The 23824-nt window shown below is 41.2% G+C and overlaps 1 protein-coding gene across 1 annotated transcript; it reads right to left on the bottom strand.

The window, feature by feature from the left end:
- Positions 1–1504: 1504 nt before the first annotated feature.
- LOC121861538 (glutamate receptor ionotropic, delta-2-like) lies at positions 1505–23824 on the bottom strand. Its single transcript, XM_042359385.1, has 9 exons — positions 23724–23824; positions 22823–23267; positions 18921–19056; positions 14139–14262; positions 11896–12155; positions 11050–11194; positions 10495–10720; positions 7651–7938; positions 1505–2086 (listed from the first exon to the last, which is right to left on the bottom strand). Exons 1-9 carry the CDS (start codon positions 23776–23778, stop codon positions 1831–1833), a joined length of 1935 nt encoding a protein of 644 aa, XP_042215319.1. The 5' UTR covers positions 23779–23824; the 3' UTR covers positions 1505–1830.

Below are 23824 nucleotides of genomic sequence, written 5' to 3'. Positions count from 1 at the left end.
CAGGTGAGGAGGTCGATTTGGCACTTTTTCAGGTTTGTCTTAAGACTATCCTTGTACCTCATCAGTTGCCCGCCAGCATACTATTCGTTAGGTGACTAAAGTAGCAGCTTTGGCAGTCTACTGTCGTCCATGCGTGTAACATGGCCAATCCAGTGTAGTTGTTCGTGGATAATGGTAGCCTCGATGCTCCTACAGTTGGTGTCAGCAAGAATACTGACATTTGTCCTCTTGCCTTCCCAGCGAACTTGGAGGATGAAACGTAGACTACGTTGGTGAAAGTTTCCACGTACCTTGAGGTGCCGACTGTATGTGACCCATGTCTCACTGCCATATAGCAGGGTGGGGAGGACCACTGCTCGATATTCTTGTAACTTTGTAGGTATGTCAGCTCCCTACAGCTGAAGACACCGTTTCGGAGTCTGCCAAAGGCTTGAGATGCACATCTGTTCAGATGCTGAATTTCTTCATCGATGGCATCGGTGGTGGACAGGTGGGAGCCGAGATACCGAAAGTGGGTAGCATTAGAGAGGGTAGTACTGTTAAGATGGATGGATGGTGGAGATGTGGCTGAACCAGGGGCAAGCTGAAAGAGAATCAGGATTTATCAACATTCTCCCACCAACAGTACAGTGCAAAGATTGATGATCAACTCACGAGTGATATACAAAAGTGACAATTTCAACTTGAAGGAAAGAAACAACTGTGAGTGACAATCAGTGCGGTCAATGTTGACCTGACGCGGACCAGACACACCCAGTCCGCGGTACACTCACCACCACCAACACTGGATGAGAAGCTAAGAAAGACTCCAAACTACATTAGGAGAGAAATGAGGACTCCCTACTCCACCCAGGTGAGGAACTATGAATTCCTAACTAGATCACATGAGGAACAAGAACCATCTCCAACACCCTGTGTGAGCTGAAGGACCTACCCGGACCACGTGGTGGATGTGCTAAACATCAGTAGCTGTAGTGAGGTAGCGGCTTAGCACCCAGGTACGACGGCCATCCAGACAGTGGCGCCAATATCAGGTCACAAGAATGTTTACAAGACCAGCTCCCACAGTACCAGATCTATAGTTAATCTATATGTTGACTCTATGTTTCTTAATTCTTGTATTAAAATCTTTTGTCAATCAAGTGACCCACTCCCCGCTTCCACCATATGTAACCTATCACCTCTGTTCATTGTATATTTCCAGCCTTCGGGCTGCCATGTTATCTTAATAAACCGTTAATTATTATTATTATTATTATTATTATTACTCACGCAAATATGTTTTCAATAGTATATATTAGGACATTAGTATTTTAGGACCCCTAGATATTTTTGGTGGTGACCTCATTATGAAAGGTCAAAGGTCAGGAGTTATTATTGAAGAAGCCTAAATTTAGGGAGTGAAGGTGACGTGTAGAGGATGATGACCCTAGATTATTGTGTGTTAATGACTCTCTCTCTCTCTCTCTCTCAGCACTTAGATGGACAGTAAGAAGACGCAGTGTTATTCAATTTGCTTTATTATTTTTTTACTTTTATTATTATTTGACAAGTGACATCGATATTCGCTTAGACATACTCTATAGGCTCATCCGTGTACATAATGGGGTTTCCAAGCACATACGAGTTACAGGTGTGTTTGAATCCCACTACAGCAGGTGGTGACATCAATTACAGGTGTGCAGGAAACCTCTTGGGTGACGACTGTGCTACACGACAGCCGATGTGATTAGTAGATGGTTGAGACGAGTGTTGTTGATTTGGAGTCATCATACTCTCTCTCTCTCTCTCTCTCTCTCTCTCTCTCTCTCTCTCTCTCACACACACACACTAGCCACAGTACATCACCACCACCTCTATTACCAGCACCAACAAGGCCAACACACTACCGAATGCCAGCACTATGAAGGCTCCCTGTATGTTCTCCAGGGTTAAAGGCTCAAGGACCTGCTTCTCCTCCTCCTCCACCTGTAGCATCCCCTTCGTCGCCGACCTCTGCTTGTCTCCTGTAGACCGTCGGAAGTCTTCGATGATGGAGCGTCGCCACTGCATCACCAAGCCCGACTGAGACATGGCGTTTAAGTACCTGTCGGGTGGCGTTGAGAGATAGTGGTTAAGGTTCTGTTAGGAGGCGTTGAGAGATAGTGGTTAAGGTTCTGTCGGGAGCGTTGGAGGAGAGTGGTTAAAGTTCTGTCGGGGGCGCTGAGAGATAGTGGTTAAGGTTCTGTCGGGGGACGCTGAGAGATAGTGGTTAAGGTTCTGTCGGGGGCGTTGAAAAATAGTGGTTAAGGTTCTGTCGGGAGCGTTGGAGGAGAGTAGTTAAGGTTCTGTCGGGAGCGTTGGAGGAGAGTGGTTAAAGTTATGTCAGGGGCGCTGAGAGATAGTGGTTAAGGTTCTGTTGGGAGGCACACACACACACAAACAGCACCAATAAGCTAACAATCAATCTATCTTAATCACCTCGTTATCTATCACAGGAGAACTAATGGTTTACATCATTAAAAATAAATATCAATGTACACACTGACGAGAAACACAGACAAAATAAATACGTTAAACAATGCAAATAATTATACTATAAACAAAATAAACCAAATAAACAAAAACATAATAACAAAATAAAAAATAAACAAAATAAACAAGAACTAAAAAAACAAAACAAACAAAATAAAAAATAAACAAAATAAACAAGAACTAAAAAAACAAAACAAAATAAACAAAATAAACAAGAACTAAAAAGCAAAGTAACAATATAAATAATACAAACAAGACAAACAAACCTGGAGTATATATAAAAAAATCATAGTGAATAATATAGTAAATAATATATACCCAGAAAAATTATTTGTGACAAGTAAAATCAATAGTATAATCCTTAAACCAGTGAGAATATATACTGTACTTAATATACGGTAATATATTTCATAAGTCATTATGAAAAATATAGCCAATTAGTTTATTTAAAAATAGAGCCAATAGTTTATTTAAAAATATAGTCAATAGTTTATCTAAAAGTATAGCCAATAGTTTATCTAAAAGTATAGCCAATAGTTATCTAAAAATATAGTCAATAGTTTATCTAAAAATATAGCCAATAGTTTATTTAAAAATATAGCCGATAGTTTATCTAAAAATATAGCCAATAGTTTATTTAAAAATATAGCCAATAGTTTATCTAAAAATATAGCCAATAGTTTATCCCCAAAAATGTAATAAATGTTTTAAACTTTGGGCGCTATAGCTACACTCCCCGGACTGATATACTAATGCCAGTCACGTGCCAAAATTACAATATAATATAACAAAAAATATCTAGACCACAAAAATATATATAAAAGAAATTCCCACAAATCGAGATTTTTTTCATACCGACCGTGAAAATATTTTGGCTGTGCATCCAACTCGTGTGTGTGTGTGTGTGTGTGTGTGTGTGTGTGTGTGTGTGTGTGTGTGTTGAAGTTGATCGGTGTTTTTGTTCTGGTTTTGTTTTATGTTTATCTGTATTTTGTGGTGTTTTTGTTTTTGTGTATTTTATGCATCTTTTCTTTGGTTTTATATGATGTATTTTTCTGTATTTCCCCCAGGGGTTGATACATTGGGGGGGGAGAGGGGGGGTCATTGTACCGCTTCAGCCTCACAACAACTGTATATTGTGAGGAGAAGAAGGAGGAGGAGGCCGGGTAGTAGAGTGAATTATGTGGGTCAATAGTCAACACTACAGTCCTACACACTGGCTGGTTTTCATATATACATGCTGTTATTCATATACAGTGCACGTGCAGACATTTAGGTTATGCTGGCATTCATACATACATGTAGATATTCTTACATACATGCAGACATACATACGAGGTCCGACGCACAAAAACGAGACTGATGCTGTAACTCTTTTTATTTACCAAATTAAGAAAATCAGTTGTGATCTCCTTCAAAGTAGTTTCCTTCTGAGTTGACACACAGCTGCATACGATGCTGCCACAGTTTAAAGCAATTCCGCAGATCATGTTCTGTAAGGCTGTTGAGGAGCTCCGTCGTTTTTGCTTTCACCTCTTCTACTGACAAGAAATTGGTTCCTTTGAGCACGGACGTGATCTTTGGGAAGAGGTAGAAGTCGCAGGGAGCCAGGTCTGGTGAATAGGGTGGTGCTCAAGCACAGTGATGCTTTTATTGGCTAAAAAATGCTTCACAGACAAAGCATTGTGGGCTGGCGCACTGTTCATCTGACAGCGTTTTTGGAACCATTTTTGCACAAACCTTTGTCAAGTTCAATTCTTCCGTTAGAATGCGTCGAACACTTTCTGTCTAAATTAACTTGCTCAGCTATTGCTCGAACACCCAACCTATGTTTTTTTTTATCATATCTTGTACTTTTTCAATGTTGTCATCGGTAACTGCTGTGTGCGGACGGCCTGGGCGGTCATCATCTTTCACGGTTTCTCTGCCTTCCGAAAATCGTTTGTGCCATTCAAAAACGCGTGCACGAGACATGCAATCTTCACTGTAGGCCTCAGTCAATAACTGAAAAGCTTCCGTCGCGGATTTCTTAAGTTTAACGAGATTGTACTGAGGGAAGCGATCGAGTTGAGCCTTGTTACACTGTGATAGGTTAGAACATGTTCGATAACCGTCTGTTTGTCCCTCCCCTCCCACTCCTGATTCCCGAGTTATAGGGTCAGTATCGTTATTTTTGGGTCGTACATACATACATACAGTAACATATGCATGCAAACATTCATATATACTCTATATGCTTGCATCTATACACACATACATTCAAACATTCATACATTCATACATGGATGCATGTAAGTATTCACACATACATACATACATACATGCATACATACATACAGTAACATATGCATGCAAACATTCATATATACTCTATATGCTTGCATCTATACACACATACATTCAAACATTCATACATTCATACATGGATGCATGTAAGTATTCACACATACATACATACATACATGCATACATACATACATACATACATACATACATACACACACACATACATACATACATACATACATATATACTCTCTTTCGATATCAAATACAAAAAGCTTCAATGCCACAACATTCAATGAACATTACCTGGGCTGTAAGTTATCCTCAACACACACACACACACACACACCTGTCCGCCTTACCTTTGATGTCTTCAGGTATCAAAAAATGCTTATTAACTTTTTCTGTAATATTTACTTTGTAATATTTACCTCCAGTAGTAATATTTGTGATCAATACGAGGGTCAATATCAGTGGTAATACTCCTCCTAATTACCTACCTGTCTTAGAGTTAATTTTGGTGCAATAAATTACCTGGTTGTGTTAATATTCGTACATTAATTAACTGTCAGTAGAAATATTTATAAGTAAAATAAATATTCATATAAAAAATCTTATTGGTCATATTTGTCACTGGGTAGACGCATTCCCGATAAGGTAATATATTCTTCAGTAAATATTTCTTCTTCTCCTCTTCCTCCTCCCTCTTCTCCCGCTCCTCCTTCCGAGAGTTTCAGGTTTTCTTTAAGGTTGTATCACATCTTCGTCTTACAAACAGAAAACGAATCTATGTATTTAAATGTAAGGTTAAGTCTCTTTGAACCCTGTAAGAAAAAACACACCTTTCATATCAAGTCTTCGTCAATTCCGTGAACAAGATGTGATGTGACAGTTACTTAAGGGAGCTGTGAGTTACTTAAGGAAGCTGAGACTCTTTTAAAAGGAGCTGAGACTCTCTTAAAAGGAGCTGAGACTCTCTTAAAAGGAGCTGAGACTCTCTTAAAAGCTGAACATTTCGATCACCAGATGAAGAAAATTCTCCAGATAGTCGTCACGCTTGAGAAGAAAAAGTTGAGAAATTGGCAAGACGTTCGTGGTGAATGGCGGCACAAGACGGCAGGACATTCCAATTAGACCCTTTTGAGGCAGCTGTTGGTGTGGTGAATATTGTCAACACTGTCTTATTTCCTTTACTTATCACACTGTACCCGGCGGTGTTGTAAAGTTTTGAGATTTATTTGTTATGGTTTTGTAGTTGGTGATGAGGTTGTTGTTGTTGGTGGTGGTGGTGATGGTAATGGTGATGGTGGTGGCGGTGGTGGTGGTGGTGGTGATGATGATGGTGATGGTGGTGGTGGTGGTGGTGATGATGGTGGTGGCGTTGTTGTTATGTTAGTGGGAGTATCGATATTGTTGTTGTTGTTGGTGGTGGTGGTACGGTTGTTGTTATTATTCCTATAAAAAAAATTAACTCAAATGGATCAAAACACCCCATCCTGCTGTTGCTGTACTCCCCTCCCCCTCCCCCACCTGACCACCCAACACTCACAACACACAAAGCTTTTTTCTCCTATTTTGACGGACAATTTAACTCGTCTGTTGTAAAAAAAAATAATAACTTTTATATATATTTTATCTTCCATGTAACTAAAAACGGAATAGGAAAAAATATGGTCATAATAGGAAAAAATGTAGTCGTAATAGGCAATTTTATGTTGATGTATAACGAGAAAAGAGTAGTAGTAGTTTGTTAGTAATTTGAATATTAATTGAAAATAAGCGTTGGGTAATAATTGTAATATAACTTGTGTGTATTGTGGTTGTTAATGTGATTACTGTGGTGGAGTTAAAGAAGAGGTAAAGTCTTAATGCTTCTGATTGTTACTCCACATGCACACGTACACACACATGCACACACTTACGATATACCTCCCCCCACACAAAAAACAACATACGCACATACAAACACCCAACACACGCATGTAAGCACCCAACACGCACGTTCAATCAACCTCTGCACACACAAAAACACCATCATACACTCAATCCCCACATACACACAAACACACCCTTCCTTCCCCCACACACAAACACCCCTTCCCCCCTCACACACACACCCCTTCCTTCCCCCCCCCACACACAAACACTCCTTCCCCCCTTCACACAAACACCCTTCCCCCCTCACAAACACCCCTTCCTTCCCCCCACACACACACCCCTTCCTTCCCCCACAAACACCCCTTCCCCCTTCCCCACACACAACACCTTCCTTCCCCCCACCACCTTCTGACACCCCTTCCTTCCCCCACACACCCTTCTTCCCCCCCCACACACACCCTTCCTTCCCCCCACACACACTTCCTTCCCCCACACACACCCTTCCTTCCCCCCACACAAACACCCCTTCCTTCCCCCCACCCCTTCCTTCCCCCACACAATTCCCCCACACAAACACCCTTCCTTCCCCCACAAACACCCCTTCCTTCCCCACTCACCCACAAACACACCCTTCCTTCCCCCACACAAACACCCTTCCTTCCCCCTCACACAACCACCTTCCTTCTCCCTCCACACACCTTCCTTCCCCACACAAACACCCCCCTCCTCCCTCCACACACACCACCCCTTCCTTCCCCCACCCACACACCCCTTCCTTCCCCCACACAAACACCCCTCCTCCTCCCACACACACACCCCCACCCCTTACTCCACCACACAAACACACCCCTTCCTCCCTCACACAACACACCTTCCTCCTCACACCCCTTCACACAAACACCCCTTCCCCTCCACACAAACATCCCCTCCTCCCCGACACCCCCCCACCCTCCGACCACACAAAAGATCTTACCTGTCAAAGATGTATTTATAAGGAGCGCCCTTCTGGAACGCCCAGCCCACGTAGTTCGGATACAGCTTCTCCTCGACGGCGTAGGAAGTCTTGCTCCTACTCCGAGTGATAAACAGAAACTGGGAGTATTCAGTAGCCTCCAGCACCCCGGCCCCGCTATCGAAGGCCTGCAGAACCTGGTCGTAGTCCGGTAAAAGCGACAACTTGTTCCCCAGCCTCCGTAGTACAGGTTCCTTAGATGACCACAGGTAACCAGGCAGGAAGTTACCGTAGTCCAACATATGTATCCTGACGATCAGATGAGGTTATTAGGTGAGCTTATAACCTAACCTAACCTAACCTGGCGAGTATGTGTTGTTTCTGGTGGATGAGGTTAGGTTAGGTGAAGATAGGTTAGGTTTAGATTATTCCTCACAAAATCTTCATTAAACTAAAAATAAACGACAACTTTTGACTCATGAAACGAAAACATTTCCACCACCAAGAAAATCCAAGAAATACGACAGTAAGAAAAATATAGACGACATCTACACCGTCGACCATTGAACAAAACTCACATTCTGGGGCCATTACATCCCTCGGAAATTTTGCTTCAGGGCAGTTTAAAGATTTCTGCCAGCGAACACGTGAGCAGAAAAGAACTCCAAAAGTGTAGTTTTATCGACTATCTTGCCATGGTAACTTGGCTTTAATGTGTGTGAGGTCGAGTGGCTGACTGGGTTGGGTTGGGTTGGGTCGGGTCGGGTCAGGTCAGGTCAGTTGGTTTAGCTTAGATTATCTTAGGTTCGGTTAGTTTGAGTTACGTTGGGTTAGGTCAGGTCAGATCAGGTCAGTTCAGTTGGGTTAGGTTTGCTTAGTTTGGGTTGGGTTAGATTAGGTTAGGTTGAATTAGGTTAGCTTAGGTTAGATTAAGTCAGGTTAGGTAAGGTTAGGTTAGAAGAGTTAGTTAGGTTACGTTAGGTTTTCTTACAATAGATTAGGTTACGGTAGATTAGGTCAAGTCAGGTCAGACGGGGTTAGGTTAGGTTGAGTTAAGTTGATTAGGTTAGCTAGGTTGGATTGGGTTAGATTATTTTAGGTTGGCTTGAATTACGTTACCCTAGGTCAGGTCAGGTCATTGCAAGAACTTAGTAAAGCTTAACATTCTTTCTGCAGAAAAAGTGACCAACTGGGGGAGGGAAACGAACACCAAAGTTTGTCTCAATGGCTGTAAGTTGCCTCAATGACGCGTAATCCCCCTGTGACCTGACCCTATGACCCCAAGGCGATTTATCCCACGCTAAAAGAAAACTTCACATGCACATAACTCATCCAGCAGACTTCTTCAGCTGATGGTAGTAGTGAGGATAGAGGGTGGGTGAGGTCTGGAGTGTGCCTTGTGGCCTTTTGATTCTGACCTTTGATCTCATCCATACCAACAGAAGGGTGAACTTTGACCTTTCGTATGACCTTTCTAAACGTAAACAACTTATTTCTAACAAGTCAATATATTCCTTAGAAAAACTGCCAATAAGAAACAAGAATTATAATGTCCATATTTTTTCTGTATTTTTTTTTACAATAATAATAAAATACAGGTAAAATGTCTTCAATGCAAATATTGTCGATGACTGGTTAATTACATATACAGGTGTCATTAATTATTACCTGGGAAACATATTTTAGACTTATTAATAATTTTTATAATTAAAAACTAACAATACTTCGAGAGTTGGTACATAAATAGAAGCAAAATAATGTATGAAAAGGTTCTGCGTAAGACATGTATGCTAATTAGTTCCCTGTTAGCTAATTAGCATAAATGGCACTCCAGCAAACTTGGCGAATTTTTACAAGAGAGGAGGAAATGGTTTTGGGCGAGTGAATGGGCGAAGTTGGGGCGAGTTGGCGAGTAGCAGGATGTTATTTTTCTTGGATGCTGAGGAGATACTTGACCTGCATAACTCACTTAACTTGGAAACAATTCACTTGACCTGGATAACTCACGTGACCTGGATAACTCATTTGACTTGGATAACTAGTTCACTTGACCTGAATAAATCACTTGACCTGGATGACCCACTTGACTTGGATAACCCACTTGACCTGGATAACTAACTAAACCTGGATAACTCACTTGACCTGGGTAACTAGTTCACTTGACCTGGATGACTCATTTGACTTGGATAACCCACTTGACTTGGATAACACACTTGACCTGGATAACTAACCTAACCTGGATAACTCACTCACTTGACCTGGATAAGTACTTAACCTGGATAACTCACTTGACTTGGTTATCCCACTTGACCTGGATAACTAACTCACTTGACCTGGATAACTCACTCACTTGACCTGGATAACTCACTTGACCTGGATAACTAACTAACTTGACCTGGGTAACTAATTCACTTGACCTGGAAAACTCACTTGACCACTTGACCTGGATGACTCTTTACTTGACCTGAATAAATCACTTGACCTGGATAACCCACTTTACTTGGATAACCCACTTGACCTGGATAACTAACCGAACCTGGATAACTCACTCACTTGACCTGGGTAACTAATTCACTTGACCTGGATAACTCACTTGACCTTGATAACCCACTTGACCTGGATAACTAACTCACTTGACCTGGATAACTCACTCACTTGACCTGGTTATCCCACTTGACTTGGATAACTAACTCACTTGACCTGGATAACTCACTCACTTGATCTGGATAACTCACTTGACTTGGATAACTAACTCACTTGACCTGGATAACTCACTTGACCTGGATAACTCACTTGACCTGGATAACTCACTTGACCTGGATAACTCACTTGACCTGGATAACTCACTTGAACTGGATAACTCACTTGACCTGGGCGGCAGCCAGTTCCTCTAGAGTGTCTATCCTCCGTGTTTGTGTGGGCACGGTGAGGAAGGCTATCAGCTTGCCCATATAGGAGGTGGAGAGCACGAGAGCTGAGAGCCACCAACAGGCCAGGAAGGCTCGGCACCCCATCACCTCTGGCACTCTTGGCACTGACTGTCGGAGGAGTGTCCTGGAGAGCCATACCATCGTCGACAACACGTCCATCCCTGGAATTTCCTCGTTGTTGGGTTGAGAAGGTGACTCGTGTTGATGTTTTGGTTGTTCTTATATCCATCGAATTGTGTTTCAGTGTTCATTGGATGTTCTTTTCAGTGAGTGTTTTGTTCTTCATGATGTTATTTAGATAATAACTAAGTATGGATTTACACTGTTGGTTAGATTGGGGAAATATAAGAAGTGCGAAAAAAGTTTGTAATTGTGTTTCGTAGTTTAATTTAGTTAGAATTTGTTGCTTACGTGGTTGTTATATTACTTAATTAAAACACACACACACACACACACACACACACACAAGAAAGAGAAGGAAGATACTGACTGTTGTTGTAGATGGGCGAGGAGTCAGCCCGGACGAGGAGGTGGAATATAAGAGAGAGCATCACTAAGGCAGCCAACACTCCCGCCCACACCCACACACCGAACGGATACACCACAGACCGCCAGCGTGGAAAGGGTGGGGGGACCTGTGTGGGGAGAGAAGTGAGAGAATCATTGGACTTGTGGGAGGGGTGGTGAGGTGGGGTGGGGTGGATAGAGACGAAACAACAGGAGATAATTAACCCTGAGAAGTATAATAAAGAGAAAGATAAAGGTATAATGGTTGGAACAATGATAAAATAGCATTGCCAACATGATGTGGTTGTCCCCATACCTGCCAACATATCTCGATTAGACACCACATATTTAAACACATGCAGTATTTGTCTTTTAATATCACTCTATATTTGTTTCTTCTCGTTGGTTCTCTGTTGTTCTCTCTTGTTCTCTGTTATGATCTCTTAGCACACGAACATCAACCATGCGTTCACCAGAGCCTTAAATCAATCCGTTTTCTCCACTTACATTCCTCCATGCATGCAGGGTGACGCATAAATCGCTTTACTAACACACACATATACACATTCTCTGCAAATCAACTTATGCTATACCCTGTACTTATAAATAGCCCTCTTTTCCCTAAACGATATATTTACCAGTTGTAAATATTCTTGCATTGTATTTTTTTCACAGTATTTTCTCTTCGTGTCTATTCATTGAGTATTTACCCAAATTCATATTCAGTCCAATTTCTCGTGTATGTATACCACTTGTGTGTTATTCAGCTTCACAGATTAAAGTTGTCTGTCCTGTTCTTCAGCACACACACACACACACACACACACACCTTCAGGGTAATACTGTAGGAGTCGCTGAAGTAGGGAACACTAAAGTCAGCTGCCTGGTATCTGTCGAGCACCACCGCCATGCCATTGATGATAAAATCTTTCTCCTTCCTCACCACCTGCCCCAGCATCCCGACCCAGGTGCCGTTAATCAGCTCCCCCCAGTACTCGTCAGGTGGGATCTCCTGCAGGTGGTAGGTGAAGTTGAGGCGACTAGCTATCTCCTGAAGCATCGCCTGGCCAATACCCACCACCTTCTTCTCTGCAGGGCGCGACACACTACATCAGGACACCGTATATATATTATTTTTAACATGTTAACATTATTATAGGTTACATTATGGACAAAATATTAACATTCACATACTATTTAAAGATGTAATTAACATATCAAAGAATCTATACCTTATGTTGCAGGTTAATTACAAGATTAATGTAAATATGTATATACCTTTAAGTGCTTAAGAACACGTATGAACGACCGTATATTCCTTTATTTTAAGTTAACACAATATACCCGATTCATTGCCTTATCCGTTTTACGATATACTGAATACAAAAATGTCCAGTATCACAAACTACTGTAATTTATAAAGTATTAAAGTGTTTAGTACATCAATACGTAACTAATATTACAAAAATACTGTAGCTTAAAACTATTACAATAATTACGACTTGAGTACGACAAAAACTACAACATACAGAAGTTTAAAAGAAATTATAAATATACGTGTTCACCGGAGAGAGAATTAACACGAGGATAATGCGTCTCGCTGCTTTTAATTTCATATAATATCACCACCACAATTCTCATTCGCTTCTGGTTAAATTTTAAACTGAAACTATTATGGTGTTGATGTAGAGAGAAAATTTTTTACTAGTTTATTCTACGCAGTGGTTTAAGGTCGAGTTGTATAAAAAAAAATTGGTTTATGTGTGTTGTGGGTTGACGATGATGATGTGATATTGTTTTGAAGGAGTTAATTTGTTTTTCTTGTTTTATTCTCGTTTGTGTTTTGTTTTAGTTTGTGTTTTTCTTATTTATCTCTCTCTCTCTCTCTCTCTTCTCTCTCTTTTGTTCTTATCTCTTTCTTTTCGCTCTTATACATAATAATACTCTTCTCTCTCTCTCTCTCTCTCTCTCTCTCTCTCTCTCTCTCTCTCTCTGTGTTGTTCTTATCTCTTTCTTTCCGCTCTTATTATATCCTCTCTCTCTCTCTCTCTCTCTCTCTCTCTCATTTCGTACCCACAGATAGAATCTCCCTCACTGACAGGTGTTGTGGTAGAGAAGGTAGGAAAAAATTACTAACTTTCTCTACCTTAAAAAAATTATAATAGTCGTAAATTTCTCTTGGAATACATGACGTAAAAGTACCATTGGGGAAGTTAACAGTTTTATTATTATTATTAGCTCAGGTGAGGGTTGGAAGTTACGGTGCTAATTAGACAGGTGAGTTGTCAGATTGCGTGTGCTGGATTGACTTTCAGTACGGACGGGAAGGACGGATATGATACGGACGGGAAGAAGGATGGATATGATACGGACGGGAAGAAGGATGAGTATGATACGGACGGGAAGAAGGACGGATATGATACAGACGGGAAGAAGGATGGATATGATACGGACGGGAAGAAGGATGGATATGATACGGACGGGAAGAAGGACGGATATGATACAGACGGGAAGAAGGATGGATATGATACGGACGGACGGAAGAAGGATGAGATATGATACGGACGGGAAGAAGGACGGATATGATACGGACGGGAAGAAGGATGGATATGATACGGACGGGAAGAAGGGCGGATAGGATACGGACGGGAAGATGGATGGATATGATACGGACGGGAAGGAACATATACAGATTGTACGGACAGACACGGATTGAATAAAGTACATAGACACGGACAGAAGAAAGGACGGATGGACAGTCAAGAATGCAAGGACAGACCAGAACGGAAGGACGGATACAGACAGACAGACAGGCAGACAAGAAAAAAAGAACATGGGCGGAAAAATTAACCATCACGGACATGGATGGTAGATACAACATCCAACAGATACAAGAACGGAGAACGGACATCCACAAAACACGGACACGGACGAAAATACAACCGACACAAGAACGGACATCCACAAAACACGGACACGGGCGGAAGATTCAATAGACAACGGACATCAGAGACAACCGACACAAGAACGGACATCCACAAAACAAGGACACGGACAGCCACCATCACCCACCATTATCGTAGAAGAGATATGGAAAGTCGTCAATCCAGCTGGCTAGATGGAACAGCTGGCCGTGGAAGTCCGGAAAACGCTCGAGAAACAGCTGGTGTCTTGTTAACGTCTCTCTCTCCACCAGCTGTTGGGAGGAAGACAATGGTAGAGGAGATACAGAAGAAAACAAGAGGAAAAAGAAAAAAACGCGAAGAAAAAGAACAAAATAAGAAGGAAAATTAACAAAATAAGAAGGAAAACTAATAAGATAAGGAGGAAAAAGAACAAAATAAGAAGGAAAAAGAACAAAATAAGGAAAAAACAAAAGGAAAAAGAACAAAATAGGAAGGAGAAAGAACAAAATAAGAAGGAAAAGAACAAAATAAGAAGGAAAAAGAACAAAATTAGAGGGAAAAGGAACAAAATAAAAAGGAAAAGAGCAAATTAAGAAAGAAAAAGAACAAAATAAGAAGGATAAGGAACAAAATAAGAAGGAAAAACAAGCAAATTAGAAGAAAAGAGGAAAAACAAGATAAAGAAAACGAGAAGAAAATTTAAGAAGAAAACTTGAAGGAAAAGAAAAATCTATAAAACAAGAAGAAAGAAGAAGAACCAGCTGTCAGGAAGAAGATAAGGATAAACAACAAGAAGAAAAATAAAGATAAAGGGGAAGAAAAATACAAAGAAACAAGAAAGGGTAAACAAGAAGAAGGAAGAAACCAATTAGAAGAAAACAGAAGAAGTAAGTACGAAGAAGAAAAAGAAGAGGAAGAAGCAACGATGATGGAATGATAAGAAGGATAGAGGGAATAAAGGAGGATGATCGTATAGAAATATATTGATATACCAAACTAGAGTATTTCCATGCTAATCTGGCCCCTGGTAGTGGACAGATGGAAGCCGAGATACCGAAAGTGTAACATTAGAGAGGGTACTCCTGTTAAACTGGATGGATGGTGGATGTATGGCTGAACCAGTGGCAGGCTGAAAGAGAATCTAAGTCTTATGTACATTCACCTCAAGGCCGAAGTGTGCATACTCATCTGTGTAGGCTCTCCTGTAGTTTGCGTTCAGTGTGAGTGACAAGGGTGAGGTCGTCTGCATACTGAAGTTCAGTAATGGAAGCTGCCGACACCTTTGTTCCTGCCTGGAGTCGTCTTATGTTGAAAAGACCTTTCATCCGGTGCTCGATGGCCACCCTGCCGGCTAAATTGGCACTGGCACGAGTAAGGAAGGCAGCCAAGAAAATGGAAAAGAGAGTTGGTGCCAGTACACATCCTTGTTTTACCCCGTTTGGATGGGGAAGAACTCAGACTGGGTACCATTGTGCAGGACACTGCCGTTCATGCCATCGTGGAGTTGCCCCACAATGGCGAGGAGATTTGGTGGGCATCCAAAACGGCCTGTCCATCGTGCATTGCCTTCGTCCATCGGTGTAGTCGTTGGGTTCCCATGTTGGTCACCTTTTCTGCCTATACCACCGTTGGGGTGTTATTGGAGGTATGTAAGCATGTCTGCCTGATGCGGGGCTCCGCCGTAGATTTTTCATTCGGGGTTTACTCCCGTAGCCTTATACCTACCAAAGTTAATCTGCAAGGCAGCGGGGCAATGGTTGGTAGGCACCAGGGCGTATCCACATGCCAGTGGGCCCAAACGCCGTCCTTCTGGGGCCCACTGCAGTTCCGATATCCCCTGCTGGTCTAGCCTGGGCCCACGAGGCACCCAGTTACCGTGTGTTGCTACAAGAAGTCTCTTCACCATCAAGACTACACCACTACAGGTATACCAACACACACAAGCTATACACACAAAAATTCACCACCACAACAACAAAAGTATCACAGAAAATGGGACACAAAACGTAACCCTCATCTGAATACAAACGAAAGAAAACCGCAGAGAAAGGTAGAAAATAATACAAAATACTGGTTAATAATAGCGAGAGTCACGTAACAGGAGGTAAAAACAAACATTGGCTGCTACTTGTGGAATACAGATGAAGAGAATGTAATAAAGGGAATCAGAGGAAAGTGGCCGTAAAGTAGGGAGAATGAGGCAATAGTGTTGGTTGTGTAGAAGGAGGAAGGTGATGTTAGTGCTTACCTAACCTAACCCAACCTAACCTAACCCAACCTAACCTAACCCAACTTAACCTAACCCAACCCAATGCAACCACATTTTATACCAAGAAGTAAACCACGAATTAAACCAAAAAGTTAACTACGAATTAAACCAAGAGGTAAACCAAGAAGGGGGGAGGGGGAGGGAGGGTAGACTAGGGGCCACTGTTACATAAGGGGCCTCAGGTTTCCCTACACTACACAGGGTCACATCCATCACCCTCTCTGTGTTCTTCTTTGGTTCCTTCTCAATCCTACAGCTTAAATACGCTTGAGTCTCCGTGATTTATGGCAACGTGTGGCTATATATGGCATTTTTTGGCTATGTGTGGAAACTTAAGGTTATGTATTGCAGTTTTTTTGGTTATCTATAGCAAGTTTTGTCTATATATGAATTTTTTTTTACTATGGCAACTTTTGGTTATGTATTGCAATTTTTGGTTATCTTTGGCAACTTTTGTCCATGTATGGTAATTTTTGGTCTATACTATATATATGTATGACAGTTTTTGTCTCTGTATGTCAACTTGTAGCTATATATGGCAGTTTTTGTCTGTATGGCAACTTGTGGTTATATATTGCAGCTTTTGGTTATCCATGGTAGCTTTTGTCTATGTATGGATATTTTTGTCTATACTGTATATATGGCATTGTTTGTTTGTATGGCAACTTTTAACTATATATGGCGAATTGTTGTTGTGTGGTAAATTATGACTATATATGGCAACTTTTGACTATATATGGCGAATTGCTGTTGTGTGGTAAATTATGACTATATATGGCAACTTGTGGTTATGTATGGCAACTTATAGTTATATATGACTGCAAGGAAGAGGACAAAAGAGTGAATAGAAAAAAAAGATTGGTTAAAAGGACAGAGACTGAGACACAGACAGGTAGAGAGAATAAAGGATAATCAAGTAGACAGGCAGACAGAGACACACAGACAGACAGACACACACACACACACACAGACACACAGACAGACAGACACACACACAGACAGACACACACAGACACACACACAGACACACACACACACACACACACACATACACACACACACACACACACACACAGACAGACAGACACACACACACACACACAGACAGACACACACAGACACACACACACACACACACACATACACACACACACACACACACACACAGACAGACAGACACACACACACACACACAGACACACACACAGACACACACACACAGACAGACACACACACACACACACACACACACACACACACACATACACACACACACACACACACACACAGACAGACAGACACACACACACACACAGACAGACACACACAGACACACACACACAGACACACAGACAGACACACACACACACACACACAGACACACACACACACACACACACACACACACACACACACACACACACAGATAGACACACACAGATAGGCAGAGAGAGACACACACACACACACAGACAGGCAAAGAAAGAGACATACACAGACAGGCAAAGAAAGAGACACACACAGACAGACAGACACAGACAAACAAACAAACAGAGGCAGCAGATATAATCAGTACACACCCATCATTATACAAACACACTCAGCTACACCGTAACAAAGGAACGACACACACACACACACACACACACGAGTCATCAGCCCAATATATACTTATCTTTGATCTTAAACTTATTCTAGCTTTGAAGGCTAAAACAATTTACCTAAGTTACCTTGAGTTGAGAATAATTAGCCCAGGTAGTATTTTGTTTGGGAGAGATTCACTTACCTGTATATTGTCTTAAGTTCAGGTGTGTATATATTACCTAAGGTTTTTAGTATAGTAATTGTAATGTAATTCCCCTGGTTTTTGTTATGTCAGTGTTAATTTAATCTTGGGAGAGAAGGGAGGGAGGGAGAGGGGGGAGAGAAACGGGAGGGAGGGAGAGGGGGGGAGATAGATGGAATGGTAAAATAAAGGGGGGGAGAGAGAAAAGGGAGGGTGAGGAAGAGGAGTGGAAGGAGGGAATGGTGGAGAGAGAGAGAGAAAAAGAGGTAATACTGTTAGATAAGAAAAAACAACAGTACAATAAACGAAAGGCAAGTGCAACGGTAATCAAGAACAACAGTAAACAGGAACAACAGTAGACACCAACAGCAACACCACCAAGTATCCAAATATCTATGTTAATTTTATCGGGATTATCTGAGGTGAAAAGTTTACAGCCATTTACATATCTTAACAGCAACATCACACCCGTCCATAGCAGCCAACACAGCGAACAGTTTATTTTACAGCTCTTACTGGTGAAGCGTTTTTTATAGCTGTCCGTAGCAGTGAAAAAATGACACATTTTTACAAGTGTCCGTAGCAGTGAAAAGATAAGATGAAGCATTTTTACAGCTGTCCGTAACAGTGAAAAGATGAAACAGTTTTACCTGCCGTCCGTGGCAGTAAACACAACGAAACATATTTACAGCTATCCTTATTAATGTTTACTTTCTTCACATAAACATAGCGGAGTGTTTGGTGTGGTAATAAAATAGCTCGGGAAATCCCCTTCAGTGTTTACATTTCACGATCAGCTGTCCCTTGCCGCCATCTTGGAAGGAACCAAAAACAAAACAAATAACTCTTGCCACTTTTCAATAATAACATAGGTTCCATAATAACTTACTCACCTTCGTACGGTACCTGGCGCCCACGGGGTTGTACGGGAAGTAGGTGACCATGTTGTAGCGCAGGTGACCCCCTGAGGTGAAGGTTGGCAAAAGCAGTACCACACGACTCACCTCTCCTGCCGCCACCAGCACCTGTCTGACGGGGACGGTACAGCGCGTTACAGCAGGGATAGGATACAGTAACGGGTACGTAGGTTCATGTGTGTACCGTTTGTACCGCGTGTGAGTTTGTTAGTACAGTTTTAGAATTTGTTAGTACCGTTTGTGAGTTTGTTAGTACCATTTATTAGTTTGTTAGTAACGTTAGTGAGTTTTTAGTACCGTTTGTGAGTTTGTAAGTACCATTTGTGAATTTGTTAGTACCGTTTGTGAGTTTGTTACTGCCGTTTTGAGTTAGTACAGTATGTGAGTTTGTTAGTATTGTTTGTGAATTTGTTAGTACCGTTTGTGAGTTTGTTAGTACCGTTTTGAGTTACTACGGTATGTGAGTTTGTTAGTAACGCTTCTGAGTTAGTACCGTTTGTGAGTTTGTTAGTAACCGTTGGTGAGTTAGTACCGTGTGTAAGTTTGTTAGTACCATTTTTGAGTTTGTTAGTAACCGTTGGTGAGTTAGTACCGTGTGTTAGTATTGTTTATGAGTTTGTTATTGCCAATTGTGAGTTTGTTAATACCTTTTGTGAGTTTGTTATGACCGTTTTGAGTTTTTAGTAACCGTTAGTGAGTTAGTACCGTTTGTAAGCTTGTTAGTATCGTTTGTAAGTTTTTAGTACCGTTTGAGAGTTTGTTGGTGCCGTTTGTGAATGTGTTAGTACCGTTTGTGAGTTTGTTATTACCGTTTGTGAGTTTATTGGTATTGTTTGTGAGTTAGTACCGTTTGTGAGTTTGTAAGTATCGTTTGTGAGTGCGTTACTACCATTTATGAGTTTGTTAGCATTGTTTGAGTTTGTTAGTACCGTTTGTGAGTTAATGCCATTTGTGAGTTTGTTAGTATCGTTTGTGAGTTTGTTAGTACTGTTTGTGAGTTAGTACTGTTTGTGTGTTAGTACTGTTTGTGAGGTAGTACTGTTTGTGAGTTCGTACCGATTGTAAATTGTTAGTACTATTTGTGAGTTCGTACCGTTTGTGAGTTCGTTAGTAACCGTTGGTGAGTTAGTACCATTTGTAAGTTTTAATACCGTTTGTGAGATTGTTAGTACCATTTATGAGTTTGTTAGTACTGTTTGTGAGTTTTTAGTGCCGTTTGTGAGTTTGTTAGTACCGTTTTGAGTTACTACGGTGTGGGAGTTTGTTAGTTCCGTTTATGAGTTTGTTAGTACTGTTTGTGAGTTTTTAGTACCGTTTGTGAGGTTTTAGTGCCGTTTTGACTAACTACGGTGTGTGAGTGTGTTAGTACCGTTTGTAAGTTTTTTAGTATTGTTTGTGATTTAGTACTGTTTGTGTGCTTGTATGTTAGTACTGTTAGTGAGTTAGCACCGAGTGTAAATTTGTTAGTGCCATTTGTGAGTTAATACCGTTTGTGAGTTTATTACCGTGTGTGAGTTTGTTAGTACCGTTTGTGAGTTAGTACCGTTTGTGAGTTTGGTTGTAACGTTTGTGAGTTAGTACCGTGTGTGAGTTTCTTAGTACCGTTTGTAAGTTTTTAGTACTGTTTGTGAGCTTGTTAGTACTGTTTGTGAGTTTGTTTGTACCATTTGTGAGTTAGTACCGAGTGTAAAATTGTTATTACCATTTGTGAGTTAGTACCGTTTGTGAGTTTGTTAGTACTGTTTGTGAGTTTGTTAGTACTGTTTGTGAGTTTGTTTGTACCATTTGTGAGTTAATACCGTTTGTGAGTTTATTAGTACTGTTTGTGAGTTTGTTAGTACTGTTTGTGGGTTTGTTAGTACCATTTGTGAGTTAGTAACGTTTGTGAGTTTATTAGTACTGTTTGTGAGTTTGTTAGTACTGTTTGTGGGTTTGTTAGTACCATTTGTGAGTTAGTAACGTTTGTGAGTTTGTTAGTACCGTTTGTAAGCTTGTTACTACTGTTTGTGACTTTGTTTGTTAGTACCGTTTGCGAGTTTTAGTACCGTTTGTGAGTTTGTTCGTGCCTTATGTTAATTAGTACCGTTTGTGAGTTAGTACCGTGTGTGAGTTTGGTAGTACCGTGTGTGAGTTAGTACGTACCGTGTGTAAGTTTGTTAGTACCGTGTGTGAGTTTGTTAGTACCGTGTGTGAGTTTGTTAGTACCGTGTGTGAGTTTGTTAGTACCGTGTGTGAGTTTGTTAGTACCGTGTGTGAGTTTGTTAGTACCGTGTGTGAGTTTGTTAGTACCGTGTGTGAGTTTGTTAGTACCGTGTGTGAGTTTGTTAGTACCGTGTGTGAGTTTGTTAGTACCGTGTGTGCGTTTGTTAGTACCGTGTGTGAGTTTGTTAGTACCGTGTGTGAGTTTGTTAGTACCGTGTGTGAGTTTGTTAGTACCGTGTGTGAGGTTTGTTGGTAGGTTGTTAGTACCGTGTGTGAGTTTGTTAGTACCGTGTGTGAGTTTGTTAGTACCGTGTGAGTTTTGTTAGTACCGTGTGTGAGTTTGTTAGTACCGTGTGTGAGTTTATTGTACCGTGTGTGAGTTTTATTATTTAAATGTGTAGAGTTTGTTTAGTACCGTGTGAGAGTTTGTTAGTACCGTGTGGCCAGGTTTATTGGTACCGTGTGTGAGTTTGTTGAGTGTGTTCATTTACTAAATTATGACGTGAATATCAAGATATTCCTCCGCCTCGACAGTTGGGCACGAGGGAATTTCAGCTCTGAGTTTGTTAGAGATTGTCAAGGTTCCGAAATAGTAGAAATATATTGGGGAATTTGGTCGTGTGTGTGTGTGTGTGTGTGTGTGTGTGTGTGTGTGTGTGTGTGGTTTCTTATATGTAGTGTTATACAGTTGGTGGCATAGTTCTTGGAAGATAAAATTTATATTGAGTTACCAGTATGGATTACCTGCCAGAACCCTGCCTTGTCAACTCCATGTTTTAGAGGTTGATAAACATGCATACATACATACATACATACATACATACATACATACATACACACATACATACATTAATTGACTTACATGTACTTTTTATGAAACTCTACCACGAAATACTCAACAATTATCACCACGACCTACACACACACCTACACACACACACACACACACACACACACACACACACACACACACACACACACACACACACACACACACCTGACTGATGGATTAATTATAGATATCGAGACATATTTAGTTTGTCCCCCTGCCAGTAATTACTTAATGGCCGCTCCTGAGTGGCTGTTACCTGAGGGAGCTGTACCTGGGAGTGTAGATAATGACAGCTGTTTGTCTTGGTTGCGGTTGATACAATGTTACTGGTGTATTTTGATGTATATTACTGTATTAAGAGTAGGTTGTACTATTGATATGTCATGTTATATAATGTGAGTCATGTAAGTGTATATTGTGGTATGTGGTTTTGTAAATAACAATGACAATAATAATAATAATAATAATAATAATAATAATAATAATAATAATAACGATGATAATAATAATAATAATGACGATAATAAAAATAATAATAATAATAATAATAATAATAATAATAATAATAAGACACTACAACACGGTCTTGGCTGTAGAAACTGTTCTCAATATCTCAAAGTGGGTGATGAAACACCCCCCACACACACACCAACTACCCATACCGTGAACTGCTGGCTGTTAGAGGATGAGTTGGAGGTGATGATTATGTTTCAACCATTACGTGTTAGATGGCCTTAGTCCTCATTAACCAACAACCTAACCTAACTTAGCCTAGCCTAACCTAACCTAACCTAACCTAATCTTAATTTATTTTATATAACCTAACCTAACCTAACAACACTACCTAGTGAAGGGGGTCGTGTGGAGGCTGACCAACACTAGCGGGCCCATCACCCAGGCAGACGACCTCGCTCTCAGGAAACTTTGGACGCGGTCTTGGTCGAGGAACAACAAAATGGTGATGTCCAGGTCAGAGTTATGGCTTCCTCGCCTCCTGAAGTGTTCCAGGTGGTCGCCGGGGTCCTGGGGGGAATTGATTATGTCTCTGACCTGCACGGCCATTGGGATGCCGCCGAGTAAGAGACGCTGAAGAACGTCCTTAGCCGCGATGGTGCTATCGTGAAGGACCTTGAGGGAGCGAGTGTCTTGGAAGGCCGTTCTGAGGATAGCGAGCAGTGCCTCTGCGTGGAGAGGCGGATGCTGGGGGGTGACTGGGGACGCCCCTAGGGTCCCGGCGACCATTGCAGGGTCACTGGAAACAGCCTCTGTGCGCGCCACGCCCTCAACTTCTGCACAAACAAGACTTCTTAAGAATTCTCACCTTTAAACCTCACGTAAATCTTATCACACACATAATCCCTCTGATTAAATGTAATTATCAGTGCAGAAAAATATCAGAAGTTATCAAAATCAGATAAATAAATGTTAACGTAGTACAATACACACAACTATCTACCAAAGTCCATCTCCATGACAGACAAAACTTGTAAACTACGAGAACATTAAAAAACATACAAAAAAGAATAGAATCATTACCATGCATTTGTCATAATCCATCAACAACAAAGGACATGTTTGTATCAGACTCTGTTATCTCCAGGTTAGGTAGACACATGTAAACAGTGACACAACCAACATATCATCAGTAACTTATGAGAAGAGCTCAATCTAGTAATGTTAAACTGCCATTACTTCATGTATATAGTTATCTTCTTTTACCCGGAGGAGTGAACCCGAGACATTACCTGCAGGGATAAGTAGAGTCAGGCAGACAGGTAACAGGTATCGCGTGAGCTCCATACCTGGCGAGGGTCACACCTGTACTGGGCTGGCTTGTCGCTGTCAC

Source organism: Homarus americanus, unplaced genomic scaffold, assembly GCF_018991925.1.
Source record: "Homarus americanus isolate GMGI-L3 unplaced genomic scaffold, GMGI_Hamer_2.0 scaffold24260, whole genome shotgun sequence".
Taxonomy (NCBI): domain Eukaryota; kingdom Metazoa; phylum Arthropoda; class Malacostraca; order Decapoda; family Nephropidae; genus Homarus; species Homarus americanus.
The sequence above is the reverse complement of the archived record's forward strand: the minus strand, read 5'-3'. Positions and strand labels throughout refer to the sequence as shown.

Coding starts and splice junctions, on each gene's coding strand:
- LOC121861538 (XM_042359385.1), bottom strand. CDS start 23,778: ATGGAGCTCACGCGATACCTGTTACCTGTCTGCCTGACTCTACTTATC. Junction 14,263..18,920: donor GCGCCAGGTACCGTACGAAG/GTGAGTAAGTTA, acceptor TCCTCCCAACAG/CTGGTGGAGAGAGAGACGTT. Junction 7,939..10,494: donor CTGGCTGCCGCCCAGGTCAA/GTGAGTTATCCA, acceptor TCTGATCGTCAG/GATACATATGTTGGACTACG.